At 40.0% G+C, this 23,509-nt stretch overlaps 1 protein-coding gene across 1 annotated transcript; it reads left to right on the plus strand.

The window, feature by feature from the left end:
* Positions 1-839: 839 nt before the first annotated feature.
* On the plus strand, positions 840-22,271 carry SPTY2D1 (SPT2 chromatin protein domain containing 1). The gene is made up of 6 exons (XM_080344823.1): positions 840-1,760; positions 11,709-11,823; positions 13,318-14,985; positions 15,763-15,916; positions 16,549-16,626; positions 18,670-22,271. Exons 1-6 carry the CDS (start codon positions 1,389-1,391, stop codon positions 18,764-18,766), a joined length of 2,484 nt encoding a protein of 827 aa, XP_080200949.1. The 5' UTR covers positions 840-1,388; the 3' UTR covers positions 18,767-22,271.
* Positions 22,272-23,509: the final 1,238 nt, after the last annotated feature.

Consider the following 23,509-nt stretch of genomic DNA (forward strand, 5'->3'; position numbering starts at 1 on the left):
AAAATGGCATCATATCCTTCTTGACAATACCACAGGGGAGTAACAAAATGACAGAAAACCTCATGAACCACTCACTGCTTTTGACGAGGGACTGACTAGAAAGTCTTAAAATTAATAAAATGCTTAAACTGAAAATTTAAATTGATAATATAACGAGGGTGGAAACCAGAAAAGGTGATCTAGGTCTGAGTCAGAAGTAAAAAGTCAGTGCAGTGTCTTATGGAGATAAAAGAGGAAGAGCGAGAATGATGAAGTTCTTGGAGGACAAGCGGTTAAATCAGACTGTAGCCCAAGAGAAAGCAGGGAAAGCCAGACAAGCATTTACTCTGCACAGAGCGATACCACAAAGAGATACCGGAGCAAGCATTACAGAAACAACCTCAGAACTACAACAGCCCTGCAAGTTAACTGGTGCTGTACCTCACTCCAATAAACTGTCCTGTTAGTACCCTCAGTTAGGGCCGCACTGGGCATCTTTATATAGGCTGCAATGTGGCATACACACAGAAAGGAATTTCAGCTACTGAAAAAATAAAGTGAGTGCAGCAAAGAGGAAAAGGGAGACTGAAAAAGGAAGGAACCTGGAGGAAATGAAAGTGAAGAGCGCTTGAGGGATATCAATATTAAAGAATTCATGTTAAAGGATAAAATGAAGGAAAATAAGCGTATTTCCAGTGCCCAGGTTTCTACGAGCAGTGTGGAGCACAGGATTTTTTGTCAGATGGATCTTCGGTAAGAGTAACAGGAAAAGACCTGATAACTGATGCAGGGGAAGAGTCTTCAGTCTACTGATGTCCTTGCTCAGTGTTCTGGCTTGGAAAAGTATTTGAGCACACACACACACACACACACATAGATCGTCTTGTTCTGCCACTCTGAAGGCCGGCACAGCTCCTGCGAGCCCCATGTGTCAGGGAGTTTCAGGCGGCCAGGGGTGCACTGCTGCTGGAACTGTGACTCCCTGGAAGCCAAGCACCATTTTCCAAGCCTGGTAAGACAGATCGTTGCAAATCTGAATCCCGGCTCCCCGCTGTTCCATGATTTCCGTCTGCCCGGCGCTGACCCGCGGGACGGAGGGGGACGGGGCAGCGGACGGGGCGCTCCGGAGCAACCGCCCCGAAACAGCCTGTCCTGTCCCCTCCCGCCCCCGCACACCTCACCGCCCCCGCACACCTCACCGCCCCCCGAACAGCAAGAGCTGATATTAAAAAAAAAAAGGAAGGCACTCCAAGTTGATTTATTGACGCGTCCCTGCCGGGGCCACGGAGTTCCGCTGGGTCAGACCAAGGCGCGCAGCGGTGCGGCCGGGGGAGCCCAAGGGCCAAACCAGGCATCAGCACCGCAGCGGCGCCAGCTGCGGGAGGGGCGGGGCAGCCCCGGAGGCCCTTATGAGGCCGCCCCGGCCGCAGCCCCGGGCCCCAGCCTCCCCGGGGCTCCGAGCGGCGCCGCTGCCCCGGCCGGGCCGCCCCCACTCCTTCCCCGGCAGACGCGCTTCCTGCGGCGAGGCGCACGTCACAGCGGAGGTGACGCGCGGGCGGTGTGACGCCGGCGCGAGGCGAGGTGATATAAAGGGTAGGCGGCGGCGGCCGGAAGCGAGCGGAGCCGAGCGGCGGGGCGGGCGGGGACGGGCGGCCGGGGTCGGCTCTGCCGGGAGCGGGGAGGAGCGGGGCGGCTGTCTCACCGCCGTCCCCGAGCCAGCCATGGATTTCCACAATATTCTCATGATGGCCTCGGAGCAGCAGGGGCTGAACTCAGTGCCGGTGAGCTCGGGGGTGGCTGGGGCTGGGGGCGGGTGCGGGGAGCGCGAGGCCGGGGCACGGCGGCGGTTACAGCCGTTGGCACGGTGGCGGTTACAGCCGTTGGGGCGGCGCCCCCTGCCTGCCCGCACTCTGGGGAACCGCGGGGGCCGGTTCCTGGCGGCTCGAGGCCGGGCCGGGTCGTGCGGGGATCCCGCGTTCCCCTGGTGGGGAATCGAGGGTCTCGTTTGGGCCTCGGCCCCCACCCGGGAACCCGCCCGAGGACGCCGGTTTGCGGGCCTGGCCGGCACTGCCGGAACCGGCCGGACCGGGGCCGGGCCTGTCGCCTCGCCGACTGGAGGTGCTCGCGTTTGGGGGGCGGAGGGGCGTCTGTGTGCAGGGGGGCCGAGAGGGGCTGCTCCTGTCAACAGGTCTCGGCGTGGAGCTGGGACGGGGCTTGTGCCTCCGGGTCGCTGGAAATGCCGAGATCCCAAGAGCAAAAACGCGGGTGCAGGAGAAGGCAGCGGCTGTGGTTAAAAGTCGGAAAAGTCCCTTTGTTTGCTCTGAAAACAGAAGCTGCCACGTCTCAAATGCGGGTCAGAGACAAAGAATGACAAGTTTCGGATGAATGTGCTGTGTTGTCCAAACCTTTGTATCCATCGCTAAGGAATATATATGTTACTTGACTATATGGGGATTGTTGGTGAGATACATTTGGTTCATTATGAATATTATTCTGAAGTCTGTAATTCAGCAGTTTGTATTTTAACTCGAGCTGTTATCAGTTTTATGTTGTTTCAGTGTGAAGTAACCCACTTAGTTGGTTGAATGAAGTCCGGCAGTAGGAAGGGCCTGTGTGGCCTTTTGATACATTAGAATACTGTGTTTCATTCCTTTGGCAGGACCCGGATTATAAAATGAGTGCTTATTTGGATTAAAAATATCTTGTCTTTGGTAGCCATCAGCTAGGTGAACACTTTTCTTGTCTGTTCTTTAACTGAGTGCCAGAGTTCTAGGTTTAGCTTGCTTAAACCAGTGTGAATGAGAGGGGTAGCTGTTTTTAGCATAAACTACAGGAAAAACACAAAAAGCGTACTCTTTAGTTCTGACACTGCTAAAATGGAGACGTTTGAGGATTGAGAGTATCTCAGTCTCTCTATATAGCTATTAAAACTTTGGTAATGTTCACTGATTTTGTGACCAGATAATAATATGGACCAACCATATGGCAGATATGTCTAATTCATCAGATTCTATTGTGTTTAAAAAACAAACAAACAAACAAAAGAAAACAAAACCAAAACAATTATAAAATATAGTCTTCAATATGTAGCCTATTTAGTTTGTCTATGACTCTACAGAGAAGTATGGTTTGGAAATATGAAAATATCCAATATATAAATACTTTAAGATACTTAAATTCGTGTAAATTTTCATTGGGTTTTTGTAGTTCTTCTTTTTACCTTTTTAGTTTTCTAATGCAGCTTTAATGTTATATACCACTATTTTGTGTCACAAATAGTTATAAACCATGATGATTAATTGATGAAATATCTGCTGTGTTCTCTGTTGCAGGGGAGATGGTGGAGGGAGGCAATCCAACTTGTGCAGTGCATGAGGGTTTTGTTACTCTTTTTAGAAAAGACAGGATTAGGATTTGCTTACCTGATTAACTCATGGAATGAGCATACAATTCAATCCACAGTTGAAGCAGTTTGGTTTCCTGTCATTCCAACATGTTAGTGGTGCAGTTTTTAACTGTAGAGTTAGCCTTAGTCTCTGAGCAAAAGTGGAGCTGCACTTGGTACTGCTTGAGGTTTTCTGCAGCTGTTAGGCTTCAAAAGAGGGCTTGTGGGGGTTTTCTGACCAATGGATCTCCACTAGATTAAAGCTAGTACATGAAGTATGTGTTCACATACAAGAATATAGCTAAACATTTTTATTAAAAATAACATATAGGCTAATTACTAACTTTACTGGTACATAAAGTTAACAAGTTTCCAGAAAAGTTAGATCCTGCATTAATCAGCATATCCCCTGAGTTTCCCTTTGAGAAGTTTAAAATAAGCTTTACAGTACACTAAACTAAGTATTCCACACCTATTGTAGTGAAAAAGAGTAAAGTGCATAATATATGTATCTCAAAAGCAGAAACTATAGAAAAACTCTAATTAAGAAATAATATGGTCTTGTACCTTAAAAGAGGGACCTGTGTAAAGTAGGTATTGCATCATTTCCCTGTGAAAACAAGCATGCTTGTTCATCTCCCTGTGGAAATCCAGATTCAAAAGGAACACTGCAAAAATCAGCCTTTCAGTGCCCTATTAGTTGCATCAGGTTTTGTTTCAAAATGAACCAGTACGTATATGAGCTAGTGTATAAGCTATTAATGGTGTGTTGCTAATAATCTTTATATCACTTGCTGAAAAGAGCCCCAGTTTTTCTCACATAATGTTCCACTGGGGCTTCACTATTGTGTGTATATATCTTATTACATGCATTCATGTTAACATTCATTAGATTTCCAGTGTGATCTCTCTTTGATTAGACATGATGCCAGTTATGAGATTTAATGTTTTCATTAAGATTTAAATACTTTTTATGTCACTCTTTTTGGTGAAACTTGTATACTCTGTTATGCCACAAGTTTTATGTGATGTGGTGAAACACTTTAAGATGTTTGTATGGAAGATATTCTTAAAAGTATAAAACTCAATTGCAGTTTTTTTTTTTTTTAAAGCCACAATTAAAAATAAAACAAAAAAAACCCAAACAAAACACTGAGAGTAGTTGGAACCAAGTCATTCTTTTATTTCACTTTGTTTCTATTGTCATTTATAAATTATTAGAAACGATCTCATGTAACTTCCTACTCCTTTTAACTGAGGAGGAATCTTGCTGCACAGGGTCTGATACAGAGTAGCATTTAACCACAAATTTGACCCAGAACTGAAACAGCTTGTCATCCATGTCAGCACCTGCTGAAGTCTCATTTGAAGCCGGACTGATACATGGGGAGTATGAATCATTACAAAATAGCCGCTGGTAAAGTTGACATCTACAGGTAGTTACCAGTAATTGAGAAGTGAAACAGTAGCAAAATCCCAGAGTTTGTTCAGAGGACCCTGTGTGTGACATGAAATTGCAGTCTGCAAACTGTTTAGTGTTTGCCCATAGGCAAGAGAAGCCATGCAAGAGAAACATGGAGAATGGCTGTGAAGGTGCAGATAGCCAGCAAAGAATCGGACTCCTGCTTGATCAGTGTGTGTATTATGAGGTTAAAACTTGTCTCAAAACAGGGCCTAGAAATGCTTTATATTATATCAGTGTCCACACCAGGAGGAACTGCATGATACCTGATGTAACAAGTTCTCAAGGGGTGAGGGGGGCTTGTACTCTCATCTTGACTGAACTTGATAGTTAAGTTCCAGATGCTTGCAAACACTGACTACAGTGTATAAAACTTTGAGCTTTTCCTATTCCTGGCCTCTTTTGGCGTAAGTAAATGAGAATAGGGACCACAATACCACTACATAAAGGAAAGCACAAAGTATGCTTTTTTTTTTTACACTGTATGAAGCAACATTTAACAGAAAAAAAAATCTTAATTTTTCCAGCTAACTCTCCAGCTTGTGACAGCAGTTGCAAAATCTTAAGAAAATTATTTTTGCATTTTTTAGAAGTAAAATGTGTGACCCTGTTAAATTGGTTGGGGAAGATGAAACAGTATGAACTGATAGTTAAAATGCTCTTATCACTAAAGCCTTTCTCTTGGTAGGGGTTGTTAGAACCTGAAGAGAATCAAATTTAAGAATGCTTGGTAACTACCGTTTACCTTCTCCTGACTTGATATTGATAACAGCAGTTGAGAAAGACTTTCTTAGAATACATGCACATCATGCTATCTGCAGAGTGAGCAGCTGGTAACCCCAGTGTGGTGTCTGTGCAGGGGACAGTGATAGGACTGTAACAGAGGTCTTCACAGTACGAACATGGAATGATAGCAGAGGCCACGGTCAATTTACACAGATGACCACTTAACAATTTAGCTGCCTTTTGAGAGACTAGTATTAGAGTACTGTGAGAGGGGTGGCACAAACATGGATGTATGTGTGGCATAACTGGGTGAATGCAGTGTTAGTGATAGTATCAGAAAGTTATACCCTGAAAAATATTTGGTGAGAAAGAGGGATTTCTCACTGGAGAAGGCTACATGTCTTGATGAATGATAAGAACAGGAAAAGTGTTGTAACTTGTACAGGGGTCACAACTTCCTAGTGAAAAACAAGCAAACAAACAAATAAACCCTCAACCTGTGAGAACCCCTGCAAGTTGCCTGTACCAAATAGTATGAGTGGAATTGCACACTGCATGTGCAAGCCTGTAGCAAAAATTATTAATTGCATGAGTGCTCTACTTGAGAATCAGGTTTGGCAGAATTGATCACTCACATCTTGTATTGCTACCTGTGTAAATATTGATCATCATTAAAGGCAATACTACTTCTGTTGCTTGTATCTGGGTCTAGTATTTGGTCTAAACCTTTTGGGGCTTCATTTGGGTGTCACAAAGCTTACAACTACTTTATAAAATCTGTTTTACAGTCCAAGATTTGGCACTTTAATGGTGACACCAAGACAGCTGCAACTGTATCAGGATCATGTGCCATGTTTTAAAGTCAGTGATTTAAGAGCAAAATCATAGTTGCAGATTACACAGTTGAAACTTGTGACCTGGAGCTTGCATGCTTACTGAAGCTGATTACTAGCCACTGGCACTCTGCATTTAAGGGATGGATGTCTTCTTTATATAAGTATAGACTATACCTGATATATATTTTGCATGTCAGTATGTATGTGTGTGAATGTATAGGCATATACAGCCTGATGGGTTTTTTATTTGCCATATTAATACCCATCTTTCTTAATTCATCTTTTTGTATTGAGGTATACTTTTCAGAGAAAAATCTGCTGCTTTGTCAGTCATGTGACTTTGTATGCTAGATAGCTCTCTGAAACAGTTTATTCAGGCTATAACTGGAAAACATAAGATTTTGCACTGTAGCAAACTTTCTACCATATTCTTAAAGTACCATTGCTCAGATTCAGGGAGAACCGCTTATTGGCAAGGTTTGCAGAAATGAAGGTAAAAAATAGGACACCTCAGGAGAAATACTACTCACCAGTAGGAAAAGACTTGTTATTTCTTAAGGGTGCACAGTTGAAGCAATGTACTTCCACAGCTCGCTCTTCTTCCTCTGGGTGAAGCAGTGCCCACTGTGTATCTCAGCAGTATTCACTTAAAACTGTCACTAGGTTCTGCCCAGAGAGGTAATGGTGTTTACAAGTTGAGCAGCTCAGTGTTCTGAGAACAGCTTGACCTGCTGTCTCCTGAAGGCTTAACATTTCTGCTTCTCTGATTTAACCAACTTGGCAATAGCTGTAAAAAGAAAAAAGAATAGTGCAGCTGCTGCTTGGGTGATTTAAGTGGTGACATGACCCAGCTTTTGCCTGGTTTACCCGGAATCTGATGCATGTTCATTTGCAGTGTGAGTAAAACACTTTATCAATGCTTGTGGAACATGTGCATGGTTCAGTGCTTTTAAATAGACTAAACTTAAGCTAGTTATTTTATCCTGATTCTAAATGAAGGTGAACAAAACTTTTATCAACAATAGAAGTGATTTACAGTATAGAAAATGAGTGTTCATTTATGAATAATTTAGCTGTGTTTTCAGTTGTTAGTCAATATCAAGAAATCCTACTGTTAGGAAGAGTTTTATATGTTGAATTCTGCACAATTTGCCACATTACTAAGAGTGAGAAAATGGCATGTTTGTCAAGCTGCGTTACCAACCTGCTGCCTGATAGGACTGTTGGTTGTAGAACAGCAAAACAAAGCCTGAAAACTGCTTCTCCATCACTTTAATTCTTTATAAGGCTTCCTAGCAGGATAGCTCAATCTACATTTGTCCCTACTCTTTAGTAGTTTTGATAGGTGCTCCTTAGACTAAAAACTCTCTCACAGAATCATTTAGGTTGGAAAAGACCTTAAGGTTGATTCCAACCATATCCTGTTTTGAAAATGCTCTGTTTTGTCTGTTTTAAAAAACTGTGTACAAGTTGAATGATTAAACCAAGTTTTGCCAAATAAGGTTACCGATTGCAAAACATGACATATTTAACTTTGGGAGTAAGAGAATTTATGTAGACATTATACTAACCTCAAATGGTTCCTAAGGTACTAATGTGCTTCAACCTTTTTCTCAAAGTATTTTCACTGACAATGTGTGGATTGCTTTGCTTCTCCATCTGTTCTGATTTAGATGGAGCATGCTGGATCACTTTGGGCCACTGAAGTTCATGGCCTATACTTGAGCAGAAATTGAGAGTCAGTACTGCATCATGGTTCAGGTTTCTGGAAATCCTTTTGGTGTAAACAATACAAAAGCTGGAGAGGGAAGGACTCAGCTTCCCACAGCAGACGGGCCCAGCTCCAGCTATCATCTTATCCTTTAAACAGTCCAATCTATGATGATCAATTCTAATGATTTCCATTGTAATTACCAAAAATTGTTCAGAGTTGGAGCTTCTCTAATTAATAAGGATTTACAAAATAAGTTCTCAGGTTGTAGTAAACTCTCTTGGGCATAGGTGAATCTTGGTAAATAAGCTTGACTGTAGTAGGTCTTCAATGTGATGAGGCAATATGTCAGGTTTTACTACTGCAATGTATGTGGATGGTGTATCCTTATAATTTTGCTTTAGTAATTTCAGAAAATACTAAAGACAACTACAAATAGCTGGTTTTGTAGCTGCCCTTCCTGGAGCCCATTTAGGCTGCATTTTAGAAATTAGTCTCTGAACGTTGCTTCTTAGTGCATGTATATACAAGATAATTTATAGGTTTGCAAGTTAGTAATTTAAGTAATCCAAGGGTCTGTGCATGTGCTGCTGTTTCATTGAATTAGAAATTAGAGGTTTCCATTGGATTATATTGAAATCTATAGGGAGTTATGCTACTAGCTTTCCTGGTTATTTCTTCTAAAACATTGGGATGTAGGTATCTCTACCAGATTTTTGTTGTTAAGTTTCATAAGTCTATATGAGGATAGGAAGATATTTATGGGAGTACTGATTTGTGTGACTTTTTAAATTATTGATACTATTTTTATGTGAAACCGTACTTCACAGCTCTTTCATTTGAACTTTCAGTGGGGAAGATCTTGGTTTAGGTTATAATCTATTGGCTTACTACTGAAATGAAAAAAAAACAAAAGAAAATAAAAACTCAACCCTCAAATAGAGTTGGTTGTGGGTTTTTTGGGTGTTTGTTTTAATTTTGTTTGGGTTTTTTTCCTAAATGTATTCTCCTTTCTATCTGCTTCTGGGTTTAACTGACTTCTATTGTATTTATCTTTGCAAGTGTCTCTGTCCTTCTTATTGCTTTATCTTCTCTAGTCTGTTTGTGTGAGGAGGATCAAAAAAGTCTTTGTTTCTTTCTGGTTTAGCATTCAAAAGCCCAATCTGATAACTGGTATGTCTGTGAAAGGTTATGTCTGAACAGGTATAGCATACTAGTGCAAGTGTTTGTTATAGATCCAAGTATGAAAAGCACTTGGACTCTTAACATATTGATTAAAATAATATTTCTTGAAGATAACAGGTGAAGGAAAAAAGGTAATAGCACAGATAACTTTATCTGTTCAGCTGCTGGAACCTGAGTTGTACAGCACTGGACAGACATGCATGTGAGCTGTGCAAATCCTGCCTGTGATGAGGATCTCTGGCATTGTGGTCTATTACGTTTAGAGCTCTCTAATAGAGCTTTAAGAGCTTTAAGATGTTATTTGAAGTAAACAGATCTATTTGTCATTTCTACTGACAAACAAAAGGAAAACATGAAAAATATGAAAACATGCTGCTTCACTTCAACATAGAGCAAGACAGAATCATAGAATAGTTTGGGTTGGGAGGGGCCTTCAAAGGTCATCTAGTCCAACTGCCCTGCAATGGGCAGAGACATCTTCAACTGATCAGGTTGCTCTGAGCCGTGTCCAGCCTGGCCTTGAATGTCTCCAGGGATGGGACATCTACCACCTCTCTGGGCAACCTCTTCCAGTGGTTCACCACCCTCGTTGTAAAACCTTTCTTCTTTATATCTAGTCTGAATCTTCTGTCTTTTTAGTTTAAATCCATTGCCACTTGTCCTATAGCAACAGACCCTACTAAAAAGTCTGTCTTTGTCTTGTAAGCCCCCTTTGAGTACTGAAATGCCATAAAGTGTCCCTGGAGCCTTCTCTTCTCCAGGCAAATTACAGCACATGCAAGTGGTGTAATTGCCAGGTGCCAAGTGGGGTCTGGATATTCTGTCCCAATTACTCTGAGTTCATCCAGTTGTCTCAAGCAGTAAGTACAGTGGAGTGCAGGCCTGCACCTGTTGAAGTCAACTGCTATGTGGATCGTTAACTCGTTGATGTACAGTACTCTTCTGCTTGAGATCACTGCAGCAGGAACTAAAATCAGTATCACTGGTTTTACATCAACCTACTAATTATGCTGGTGAAGTCAGTTCCAACTTTTGGAGTAATTCCATTTCTTTAGTTGATTTATGTTCACTGAATAAGATAACCTGCAACTGAAGTGAGTGTCCACAAAAAAGGTGAAAGCCCTGATGGATCTGTAGACCTGCAGTCTGGAATTACATGGGCTCTGTCAGCTTGAGCTGTAGTCTGCTTTTGTTTCCTGCTTAGTCAAAGACTATGGCTGAACTAAAATATTTTTATTTCATTGCTGATGCAGCTGTTAAATTCCTTTTCAGTCTAGTGGATTTTACTCATTTCTCTAGGTTTCCCTATCCGTCTTCTGGTTTTGTTTGTTCCTTTTGAAAGCTGAGTGCGTTCTTGTGGATGACTGGAATGTACCTCACTCAAAACAGTGAAGCAGCAATATATTTTATTGAGATAAAATAATTTGACAGAGTTCAATGAGTTTGAAATTTAACAAAGTTTTAAGTGTTTTGATGAGGTTCAATAAGCTTGATGGCAGGGGCCACCTTGTTTAATAACTGCATGGAAGAAACATAAAAGGGAAAATTGAATTAGAATTGAGCTAGAATGATTCACACAGAGGCTAGAGATGCAAAGAGCAAGGAGGACCCTCCTATTGAGTCACAAGATTCAGAGTGGGGGACCCCCTTTGCTTTCTAAACTCTTTTTGGAGCCTAGGTGTGGCTGGATCCAAACTTAGTCTTGGACTCATTCAATGGTTTGTATCTAATGGAATTATCCATATGATGTATGTAATAATATTGAGTAGCTGCATGGAGTAGTAATTTTTCATTACATTAATTCAGCATGCTATCAGTCTCTTACTGAGGATCTGTTACAGGTAAGGGGTCTCTCCACCTTCGGTAAGGAAGGATCTTTTAGTCTCAGGTCATGAATCTCTAACCTTGAGAGGTGTCCCTGCTCAAGGGAGGGTCTCCTGGCATGCAGTCCAGCTGCAGTTCAGGGAGAGCTCAAACTGGGCCCATCCTGTTGGTAATAAGTATAGGGTGAAGTAGTTGGCTGCTAGTCAATAGTATAGACAAGATAGATGTTTTCCTTTTAGCTCTGGTGTCTTATTCTGTACTTTGATTATCTTACACTTTTGGGTTTCAAACCCACCTTTCAAAGTATCTTTCAAGGCACTTTCTGTCTCTTGTATGTACAGTAGGGGCTTTCTAGCTCACAAGTTCACTGCAAGGACGTGAGGCCTGTTGCTTCTTAGTCAGCCTGAACCAAAGTATGGCTAGGAGTCAACTGTATCTGTCACAACTCTTGGTGTCAGTGGGAATTCATTTTAAGTTTATTCTCAACTGTCTCTATGCTTAAAGTCAATTACATAGCTATTACATAACTCCTCACTTTCAAAAACTTAAAGATTTTTTTTCATTTCTTAACTTTTCTGACATAATTTTTCTTCTTTGCAGAAAAGGTACAGTTTGGCTGTTGGTCCTCCCAAGAAGGTTCCAAAAGTCAAGGGTGTAGAGTCTGCAGCTGTGCAAGCATTTCTCAGACGGCAAGAAGAAGAAAAAAGAAAAAAAGGTAACAGTTCTTAATATTTCCTGGAGGAGGCTTTCATTGACTCTTTTGGACTTTGTCATCTTATTCAAAGCTCTTGCAAATACACATATGCATGCGTTTCAGGAATTTTTGCACATAAGTTATGCTGAGGCAAAACCAGGACCAAGTAAGGACTAGGGATGTTTACATGCTTTCCCAAGGAGTTAAACATTTATCAGCTACACTAGTGTTTACTGTTGAAGATTTAGAAGTAATTAAGATGAAGAGATATTGCATGAAAACGTCTGGACTTTTGGTAGCTTAACTTTGAAAAGCTTCATCTGTGTGGAAAAAATTGTAAGAGTTGCTATTGTTGTGTCTTAATCTAGTGTATCAATTGAGTCTGAATTTTAAATTTTCATGGCAGAGGTTTTGTTTGAGTCACAGTTTTTCCACTGTATGAATATTTTCCTCTAAATGGCCTATAGAATAAATTAATACTGTTTTGCTTCTGATGTCAGTGTTTTGTTAAAGATAAACAAGTCTGATGGACTACATGGTCCAGGATATTTCTCTTCTCCTGCACCAGTCATGAGCCTGTTCCTTATCCCTCCTGCCAGGTCCAGCCTGAAGCAAGACTGAACATGAATTCCACATGAGCATGCATGCACTCACCCTCTGGACAGTCACAGCTCTTGACAATAGAATAACACAGGCAGGGGATGGTACCTTTACAGACACCCTGCAGCAGAAGTAGCCCAACCTGTTTTCTAGGAATTCATGCATTTCCTGAGTCTTTCTGGTATTTGGCTCCCATTCCCATGGTGTCTCCAGTTTCTGGTAGTCAGGCTTCTCATTCACTTCACCAGCTCATTCAGCCTGAACTTTGTCAGTAGATCACACACACACACTCAAGGTGGAAAGTATACTTATACAGAAAATAGCTAAAACTAGTTCAGTAAGAATATAGAACAGACTGTGGAGATAAGGCACAGGGTCCTACCAGACTAATGTAGTGACCAGCAACTTGCTTATCTGTGGCTGGTGCTTCTGTCTCTTCCCTACACTCCTCTGTGTGCACACTCAGCCTGTTTTCCAATTCTTATCCCCCAATTCTTATCTTTGATTTCCCTCCCTTTCCTCATCTTCTGTTAAATATTTGATAGTAAATTCTGTACAGTCATAAAACTTTCTTTCAGTCTCAGAACTCTTTCCTTTACCCAGAGATCCCATAAATCCTGTACCTCCTCACACAGTAATTCTCCTTAGTTTGCTTAGCTTTCTGGACAGCTGCTTTGGTTGAATCACCTTAGTGGGTTTTGCAATAGCAGCATCTTAATTGTTCACCTTTGTTGGAGTAGCTGATTCAGATGGGTTAGCTTGCCCCGTTGGCAGATCTCTGATCACTTGCTGCTCTAATTTGAATAGCTCTTAGACAGATCCTTAAACTACTGTCCTAAATGGTTTATCAGTTTGGAAGAAACTGAAATAAAAAGTAGAGCTTTTGCATAACTGTCTCCTGGTTTTCTTTTGCAGCACTGGAAGAAAGAAGAAAGAAAGAGGAACTCTTGGCTAAACGTATTGAATTGAAACATGACAGGAAGGCAAGAGCTATGGCCTCACGAACAAAAGATAATTTTTATGGCTATAATGGCATTCCTGTTGAAGAGAAGCCTAAAAAGAGGAGGACTTGTGAGAATGTTGCTCAGGCTCCAGAGACTGAATATGCAACAGAAGATGAAACTGAGCAACTTGAATACAGTCAGACTGAATCTGAGCATGAGCAAGAAGAATATGAAGAGAAACCATCCAAAGTTGCAGTGAAACCAAAGGCGCCTCCCAAAAGTGCACCACCACCTCTGAACTTTGCAGAGCTCTTAAAGCTTGCTGAAAAAAAACAGTATGAACCAGTGGAAATAAAAGTAGTGAAAAAGGTAGAAGAGAGACCCAGGACAGCGGAAGAATTGAGAGAGAGGGAGTATTTGGTACGCAAAAACAAAAGAGGAGACATGCATAAGAAAAGTGAGAAGGAGATTAAGAATACAGGGATATCCAGTTCTTCAAAAAAAGTGAATTCTCAGAAAGAATCTGTAAATGCAAAACTTAACAAAAGCTCAGCAGATAAATATTCCACACCAAAAGGCAGTTTGTCTTCTGTGAGTGGTACTGATAAGAAATCCAAAGAACCAGCATTGACTGAAAAACACTCGCGGTCATTATCTTCCTCCAGATTTGATCAAATGGAAAAAACCTCAAAAACTAGCTCCTTAAAAACCTCTACTGGTAGCAGTCATAATAAATTGCCTCTCAATGGTATTGGAAAGTCTGGCTCAAGCTCTCATGTGCCACCCTCAAAACCAGTGGCCAATGGGGCTCAGAGGTTGCCATCTGCTAAAGAGTCCAGCCTGAAGAAATCTGCCCATACAAAATCAGGAAATGCTGCAGCCCTTCAGCATGGCATCAGCTCCAATGCAAAACGATCAGGAAGCAGTTTAGGAAAAGGAGGACCAGGGCATCCAGGTGGCGGTTCAAGTGCAGGGCCTGGGCAATCAAGCAGTAATACTGGAGTGGGACCTGAAAGGCCAGGAAGCAGTTTAAGGCCAGGACCTGAGCGACTGGGCAGCGGTTCAGCTGCAGGACCTGGAAGACCAGGCAGCAGCTCAAGTTCACGACCTGGGCGACTGGGCATGGGACCTGGAAGGCCAGTTGGTGGCTCAAGCACAGGACCTGGGCGACCAGGCAGCAGTTCAAGCACGGGACTTGGGCGACCAGGCAGCAGCTTGGGCACAGGACCAGGAAGGCCAAGCATCAGCACAAACACAGGACCTGGACGACCAGGCAGCAGCACGGGTACAGGACCAGGAAGGCCAGGAGTCAGTCCAAGCAGTGGACCTGGACGACCAGGCGGCAGCTTAGGAACAGGACCAGGAAGGCCAGGACTCAGTGCAAGCACAGGAGCCAAGCGACCAGGCAGCAGTTTGGGAACAGGACCAGGAAGGCCAGGTGTTGGCCCAGGAAGGCCAGGACTCAGTGCAAGCACAGGACCTGGACGACCAGGCAGTGGCTTGGGTATAGCTGTAAAACCCAAGTGTACTGTTGTATCGGAAACCATTTCTTCTAAAAACCTAGTCACAAGACCTAGCAATGGACAGATAAATGGAATGCGGTCTCTCCAAGGGCATAGACCTGTGCTTCATCCACAAGGTATGAAGTTCTAGAGAAAGCATTTTTTTCACTTAGTTATTTGGCTTATATTTTTTATATATGTCTGAGTTGCAGTCACTGAGGGTCTTTGACCATTATAGATGCAATTAGGAGGTCTTGAACAAAATACCATCTTTGCCTTTTAAAGAGTACATTTAACAGCAGAATGATTTTTTTTTCTGCTTTACAACTCTCTATTTTCATATATGCTCATATTCCTTGAAATACAGGCCTGGAGGGTGAAGTATTACATAAAAGAAAACTAAGCAGCCTGTGATGGATGTTGGTATATGAATGCTGTTAGAAGGAAAATGATTGAAGGATTCACTTCCTGCATTGTTTAATTATGCTTAGTTTTTAAAGTTTCATAGTGTCTTAAATAAGAGGTGCTTAAAGTGGTATATGACAATTAAAACCACATAGCAAATCTGTGACTGCTATTTTAGTGTTTTGGCAAATTCACCTTATCGGTAAGCAAGCAGTTTCTGATGAGAAACAAACAGCGTGGACTCTAGCAAATAAGTACCTCGAAAACCGTGAACATCAACTTCTCTCTGGTAGTTTCCTCAAGATGTGGATGGTGATAATGTGTAATATTCTAAAGCACAAGTTAGAGGATGTATTTCCTTTTACTGAGTTTCTAGTTAACTTGAGGCAAAAGTTTTCCACTTTGAAGCCCAGAGCTGTAAAATGGCTGTGCCCAAGATTTAGCAAGGAGAAGTACTGTTAAATTAGTCTTATATTAGTTATTTTTTTTTCCACCCACCTGTCTTTTAGGTCTTGGAAGACCACCTATTAGTTACAAGAGACAAATAGAAGATGATGATGATGAATATGACTCCGAAATGGATGACTTCATTGAAGATGAAGGAGAATCCCAAGAAGAAATATCAAAACACATTCGGGAAATATTTGGCTATGACCGGAAAAGGTAAGAAAAATGTCAACTTAAAAATATTGCAGAGCAAGCAACAAAAATTATAGTTCAACAAATAAGAATGGTTTAGAAATAGAGGAATTGCTGATAGCCAAAAAAGGTTTAGCATTGCGGAAATTTAGCAGGCATTAGAGCTGCTTCTGTGTGGAAGAGACCTTGAATTTTCACACTACCTGCTGTGCTCTTCTGGTGAGCTATAAAATTTGATGCAAAGGACATAGCTAGAAAACACAGCTTCTTAAAGGTATCACTTGTATAATTCACAGCAACTATTTAATATTATTGGATGTTAAAATGCTTTTCAAAGCAGTCTGCAGTATTTCAGAATTCATCAAGCGAAGCTGCCTGATTACGAACTGCTAAATACAATACTCTTAGTTGTTTTGTAATAGGATCTAACTTGATATGCCTCGAAAATGCTGGACAATGAAAGAACTTATTTAAATATTTCCCTCTGACAATAATGTATATAAGAAAGCAAGCATTTTAATGGCTTGTAACTTAGATTCTTTCAAAACGTTAAAATCTGAGTATGACAAGGAATAATTTCTAAGAAGGTACATGAATTCATAACTGTACATGATAATGGTTTTTTAGTGTACTAAAATATAATATTTCATTTCCAGATACAAAGATGAAAGTGATTATGCCTTACGTTATATGGAGAGCAGCTGGAGAGAGCAACAGAAAGAAGAAGCTAGGAGGTATGAAACTCAGAAAGTGGGAAGTTTATTGCCCAAGCCATGGGGCTAAGTTAGAGTGGGTATTTGCTGCTTTTTATAGCAGAGGTAAATAAGCATTACCATTTTTTGTAACAAAGCTTAGGTAATGATGAAACTAAGCCAGGAAGTGGTGGGTACCATAAGTAAGTCTTGTATGTTCATTCTTATGCATCACAAACTTTGCTGGGGGTGGGGGGAACCAACTTCAATTTGACCCAAACATTACATTATTCTGCTAGTTAGAGGACTGGAAGGAGATTTTTATTATTCTTTATCTATATACGTGTTTGTATATATTTCTATGTATGTATATAAAGTACTCTGACAAACTTTTATAATTGATTTCAAATATGAAGAATATATTTTCATGTTGGTTTCAACCTCTAGACCTGCACAATTCTTATGCTGCTGTTACAAAACCAGGTGTTCACAAACTGATTTTCTTAGTTTTTAATGGCTGGTGGAACAAGCTTTGTGAAAGTTAAGAGGTTTTTATAGATTATGCAAAATATTGGAGTATACAGAGTTACTAGATGTGGTTTTTTTGTTCTGCTGAAATTTTTATATTGTTATTCAGAAGGTGCCTTGAGCACTGGAAACTTGCACCTTTTTGAAGTTGTAGTCAGCGTCCTTGTTCTTCCTTTGTCCTGGGGAATAGCTGCAGTTCATGCAAAGCTATAGTCTGTTAAATGGAGTTAGAAGAAACTACTGGAATTTTACAATTAAATTGTCATTGACTGAATTCTCTGAAGACTTACAGTGAGGTTTTGAAGAGTTGGATACCAGACTAACTTTTAACTACACATGGTAGCATAAAGGAAGGGGAGATAAGAAACTTGAGTAAAACTGAGTTTAACTGTTTTCAATGCTCAGCTACTTTTCACTGAGTTTTCAGTTAAAAGCATTGTGACCCTTGACATGAGGAACTTTTTCTAACCAGGCAAGTCTACTAAAATTATAGCATTAAGTTCTAAGTTGAAGTGAAAAATGATGCTTCCAGCCAGAGTTTTACCACATAGATCCTTGATGTGTTTGTTTCTATTCTTAATTTGAATGACTGCAGTTTCCTGCATTCAAGATGACTTTGCTATGCTTGTTTAAGCATAAAGTCCATATTTAGAACCTATACTGGAGCAGTTTGGCCTGGAGCAGTTGAATCCTCATTGTCAAATGGCTGAACCTTTTGCATCAAGGTGTGTTCTGCGCTCCCTTGTGCGAGCCATGGATGTACCAATCCACTTGGCAGGGCTGCAAATGAGGCAGTAGCTGATCACAAAATGGTCACTTTGCTATGCCCATTTCTAATATCAAACCAGCAAGACTACCCAGCCCTGACTTATTGAAGAGAAGATCAGTGATTGCAGATACTGTTTTAAGTATCACTTTCAATATCCTGATTTCTACAAAGCTGCATAAATCATGTAGGGGCATGGCTGGAACATGCTGTGTGAGTAGAGTCTCTTCCAAGAGCCTGTTCACCAGAGCCAGGGCAGGTGGATAGACTGAGGGTGGAGCAGTGTTGTGCTTGTGGCTGCCTGAATGGTGCCTCAAGCCTGGAAGTTGGAATAATAACTTCTACTTCTCTACTGTTTGGCACATACATTCTCTCCCTTGCCATTGTAAAAGCTTTAGGGTGGTTCTCAGAGAAGTTGATGAGTCAGTCCTTTTATGATTTGTATGTAAGATTTACATTGGCAAGAATTGATGGATGTGTCTTGGTAGCTGCTTTTCAGAAAAAAAATGAACTTCATATTAAAATTGGGGGCTTTTTCAGTCTTGATTTTTTTTTTACCAAACTTTTAATTATTTTTACTTAAACATTTTATTCTAATAGAATGACAAAAACCTGATTTATTTTCTTAAAGCTGTATTCTTGCTATAATTAAATCAGTTCAATTGTGAATTTTCTTTGAAGTTCTTGCTCAAATCAGCTCTAACTTTAGGGTTGCTTTTCTTGAGGGAGGGATAGAAATAAAATTTCATGTTTGAATAGCAGTGTTTAAAGGATTTCATCTTATTTGACAGCTTGAGACTCGGTGTTCAGGAGGACTTAGAAGAAATGAGACGGGAAGAAGAAGAATTAAAACGCAAGAGACAGTCTAAGAAGCTGAGGACACGTTAACTGACTTACAGTGTTGACTTTGTTCATGTTTCTGCTACCTTCTGTCTCCATACATCTCTTATTCTACTTCAGTTCCATTTGCTTGTTAGAAGGCAAAAGAATATTTAAAGGGATTAAAGTACTGAAAAGCAAGGCTTTAGTTTGACCTAAATAAGATATTTATTTTTAATACTCACCAGGGTTGGTTTTTTATGAAGAAATTAATGCACTAATGCATATTATTAAGTGGAATAAAATTAATAGAAGTTTCCATTGATTGAACCAGTTCAAGATGCCAGCAGAAATATTGACTAGCTATGCACTGACTTGGAACTGTGTGGGCCCATATACCAGTAAAACAATTTTGCATCCACTTGAAAGAAAGAGCATTCTTGTTCCCTGATGTTTCTTGAGACTTAGAGAAATTACTTTATATCCTACTCTGCCTCCCAAGTTGAGCCTCAAAGTATTGAAATGTCATCTTCTCTACAGAAGCAGCTTGGGTACAAATTCAGGCACTGCTACAGATGTTCAAAGCAGTATGGTGCTGCATATTTTATGATTTGAGGACATAAAAATAATTGGAACCTCTTTATTTCTAAACATAAGTGCGTATCATGTGCTAATTGTACAGTTATGGGCATGGCCAAAAGATTGTTTGGCTTTTGCTGTGTCTGGAATTCCAATGCCAGTCTAATTCAGTACAATGAATACACACCCTGAAAATAGGAATTTCTAGTGTTTGTGTGTAACTTGTGCTTTTGGGCTCAAGTGTATGCTTGGGGATTCTTCTCCTGCCCTGTAAATCCTCACATTTGTTTAACAGCTGCTGCTGCTTCTACAAATTGTGTATGATGCACATGTTTTTTCTTGCATTAAACATCTGATGGGTTAAATGATTTAAAATGTGAAGAAGTCATTTATCTAATTAGGTTTACTATTTAGAAATCACATCAGAATTAAGTTTTGTTTGAATGTATTTGCAGCTTTTCAATATTAACTTCATGTTAACTAGTTAATACCTGTGACTAATTTCATCAAACCAAAAATGTCAAATGTTATGTCTAGCGGGACAGCTAGTTCAGTTACTTACCTTAATGCCCATATTTGCACATTATTTCTAACTATGCACTTAAAGACTGTTTCTTTCAGTAACTGAATTTGTTTACAACCAGTACAGGGCTCATGTAAGTCTACAGGAGTTGTAGTGAGTCTGAAGCTCAAATCTGGTGTTGCATCCATTTTGATTTCCCTAGGTTGCCCTTCAAAGCTCAGCAGTCTCCCTCCTCAGCTCTGCCTCAAGCTCCAGCACTCCATTGATAGTACCTGTGGCTTCAGCTGCTGAGACTGTTATATTTCAGTGCTACAAGTACTTGGAAAAGTACTAAAAGGGCTTTGGGTGTTTAGATGCAGAAAAATGTAAAGGAATAAAAAGGAAAAATTACCTTGCAGAAAAATAACCAAGGAGCCTTTCCTATATTGGGGGCCTATTCTTAACTGTGCTGCTTCTAGAAAGCAATTCAGATAGCAACAATCTTGGAAGCTGCTCAACTTTAAACATCTGACTCTTAATGTAAGAAAAAACAGATTTGCCTTTTTAAGGTGTTTTCTGTCAATGGTGTAGCATTTCACTGCCTCAGTAAAACACTGACATGGGTAAGCTATCAGGATATAAACTAATTCAGTATTAGCTGACAGGGAGCCCAGATGAAGATGCCATTGTTGCTCCTCTGTATTTTTAACCTTCTATATTAACTAACAAAAACTGTTTCTCAGTGTGTGCACTTGGGACTGTGCAAGATAGTGTAACCTCACTGCTTGTCTAGAAATGTGTTGTATTTACTCTGCCTCATTGGGACCATCTACAAATTTCTGTTGTAGTTCCTAGAATTGTCTGTTCAAGACAATGAACAGTGGGACCATGGTCAAGTTACTGGTTTGGGTGGGGGTTTTTTGTTGTTTTTTTCTTTTTACTTTTGAATTCTTTTTAGCTGGAAAAAGGCTCTAGGTCTGTCAACCCTGACAGCTATATCAGCTGTGAGCAACTTCCCACCTGGTGGTAAAAAATGTCTTTTGTGAAGCAAGATAAATACATTCATTCAAAATTGGTTCAATTGCTAATTAAATCTGCATTTCAGATAAATCTAGGTTAGATAAAACCTAATTATTTAACCATGAAAGATCAGGTAAAATTCTTAATCTGTAAAGCACATCGTCATTTGTATTTCAGATGGTGACTGGAATGTACTCTGCTAGCCTCCCTAAGACACTGTGAAACTGTTTCTTCACACAGTGATCAGGACTTAAATTTTGTCTTTCATATGAAAAGTTATTCAAGAACACACTTGTAAATTTACAGTCAAGAAGTACTTTCTCATATTTGGCATGGGATGCTAATGGCTTTCAAATTTTGTACAAATGTTTGAGTTTTAATGTGTTTGCTGTGTATTTGTAAATCAGCTAGGAAGGAACTGATTTTTAAATTCCTGACCCTGTATCCAAAAACTGCTTGCCAGATGAATAGGATTAATCTAATTGAGAGGACTTCAGTACTTGTTCAAAGTGCATCTGAATTCGAGGTTAAGAAAGACTGGAAGAGTGCTTATATTGGTTTGTGAGGACCTGCTGTTAAGCTAATGATTTAACTGTATTTAATGAAATTCTGGTTTGGTTTTTAGATTTTTTTAATTCACTGTTTGACAATGTGCCTTTTTTACTAAATTGTGTCAAAAAATAATGAATGTAGAAGTATAAAAAGGTTGGTTGGTTTCTGCTATCTCAGATTCTATATCCTTAAACTTGATAGTGTGAAATTACATACTTTTCCTAAAACCTTTCCAGGTCTGGCTTTGATTGCACAATTACAGTAGCTACTTCTTTACTGCTAATGCGAAATCAGATGAAGGGCACTTTCTATTGATGACTACTTTTTGAAAACATCTTGTATTTACGCTTGAGCTGTATTTCACTTTACAGCAATGTCTTCTGGAGGCCAGGGTTTTGCATATCACAGGAAGCCTTAGTGTGCAACTCTGTGCTGTGCTTTAAAATAAAAATCTTTCAAGAAGTATATGAGATCTCTATGGAAATCTGGATTTATTTTTGTGTAAAGCCCAAAATATTGTCCAGGAAAACTAATTTTCTATTTTTTTTGCATTTTGTAACATAATCTAGTAGCTGCATATTTCTAGATAAAGCATATTTCTGGAGACCAAAACATGTCCAAAAGAAAATAAATATATGGAGAGCCTGGTGTTTAAATTGTGATGAATGTACTTCTATTTATTTTGGTGAGTGGGTGTGATGCAATATTAAAGTTTTAGTGTGTAAATAAGAGTGCTTCTAGTTTTAGCTGATTTTTTTTCTTTGGGGATATCATTTGTGCACAGCGTCTTTTTACACAATGTGACAAATCAGGTTACAAACTCATACATAGCTTAATTGTCTTCTGGTGCTGTCAAGAAAGTGTATACTTTTGCACACACCAAATGCATATAAGTTTTGCAGAATATGTATACAAAAAATTACAGGCATTAAACATTTTACTACTACTTCTCATTGGTTTACTTTATGGGAGATTTTTTTCAGAACTCTTTTCTGCTGGTTTCCTCTGAGCTGTCACAACAGTGTTGGCTGAATGTTCTGCAACAATTGTTCTCTTGTTGTCAAGCAGCCAGCAAGAATTATGAACCAATTAATGGAGTCACTTAAGCATTCAAAAGAGATCTGAAAATCCTTGGTGTCTCCTGTAGTTTAGGCTTATGGCATAATATAAATTTGGAGGTATGTGTATTTTAGAATGATAATGTACACAGGTGTGCCATTGCTTTTAATCACTTCCATTTGGAGAGTGGTGTCATCCTGTAGTTTCATAAGCAGCATCTTTCTCAGATTCTCTTATTCCTGTGTAAAGAATCTGAATCTCCTCAGTTGCTGCCTCCTATGGAACAGTTTACTGCTTTGACAGGTGGAGGTAAATACCAGTGACTGTTCCGATCAGCTAGTGCTGTGACCCACTTCCAAACAGATAAATGAGTATACATCAAAATGAGCCCACCTTTGAAACAGCAACAAATTATATTGCAAATTAGCATTTAATCAGTGTCCTACAAGTATTTTGTTTTGAAGGCATGAAATGCTACCTTGTTTGGAATTAATTTCTATGGAATTCCCTTGAGATTCTTAATCTGTCTTAGTAACTGTAGTGAGTCACTATCAGTCATTATTTCAAAGTAAGTATATTATGTTCAGGTGAAGGGTGATTCTACATTGAGATATTAGCTTAATACGGGCTGTAAAGCTGTACTTCTCTGGAAGCAATACATTTTTACTCAGGTTTGGGAAAAAGACATGTTTGAGGGTGGGTTTTAGTTGTAATTTATTTAAAATAACAGTTCCACAAGACACAACTTTAGTTTAGTCATCCCATAGATAACCTTTTCTTACCACTTGAAATGTGTATGGAAACATACATATAGTTTTCTATGAGCCTTGGGATCAAAAATCCTTCAACATATGCTTGACACACTTTATGGGATGAAATTAAAGATAGAAGAGGTTCCTGAAGTAATTAATTATGTCACCAGGTCCTAACTTTGCTATCCACAACTGATGAATGGTGATGTTTTCCCAAACCACCTGATGCTTAATTTTCTTTGGGGATTTTCTCTGTTCAGTTGTTCATGGGAGTTTTGGTTTTTTACCTATATCCTTTTCCCTGCAGTGGCAATTTTTTTTTGGATGCAACTTCTGCTCATTTTCTCA

This window comes from Nesoenas mayeri, assembly GCF_963082525.1.
Source record: "Nesoenas mayeri genome assembly, chromosome: 5".
Taxonomy (NCBI): Eukaryota; Metazoa; Chordata; class Aves; order Columbiformes; family Columbidae; genus Nesoenas; species Nesoenas mayeri.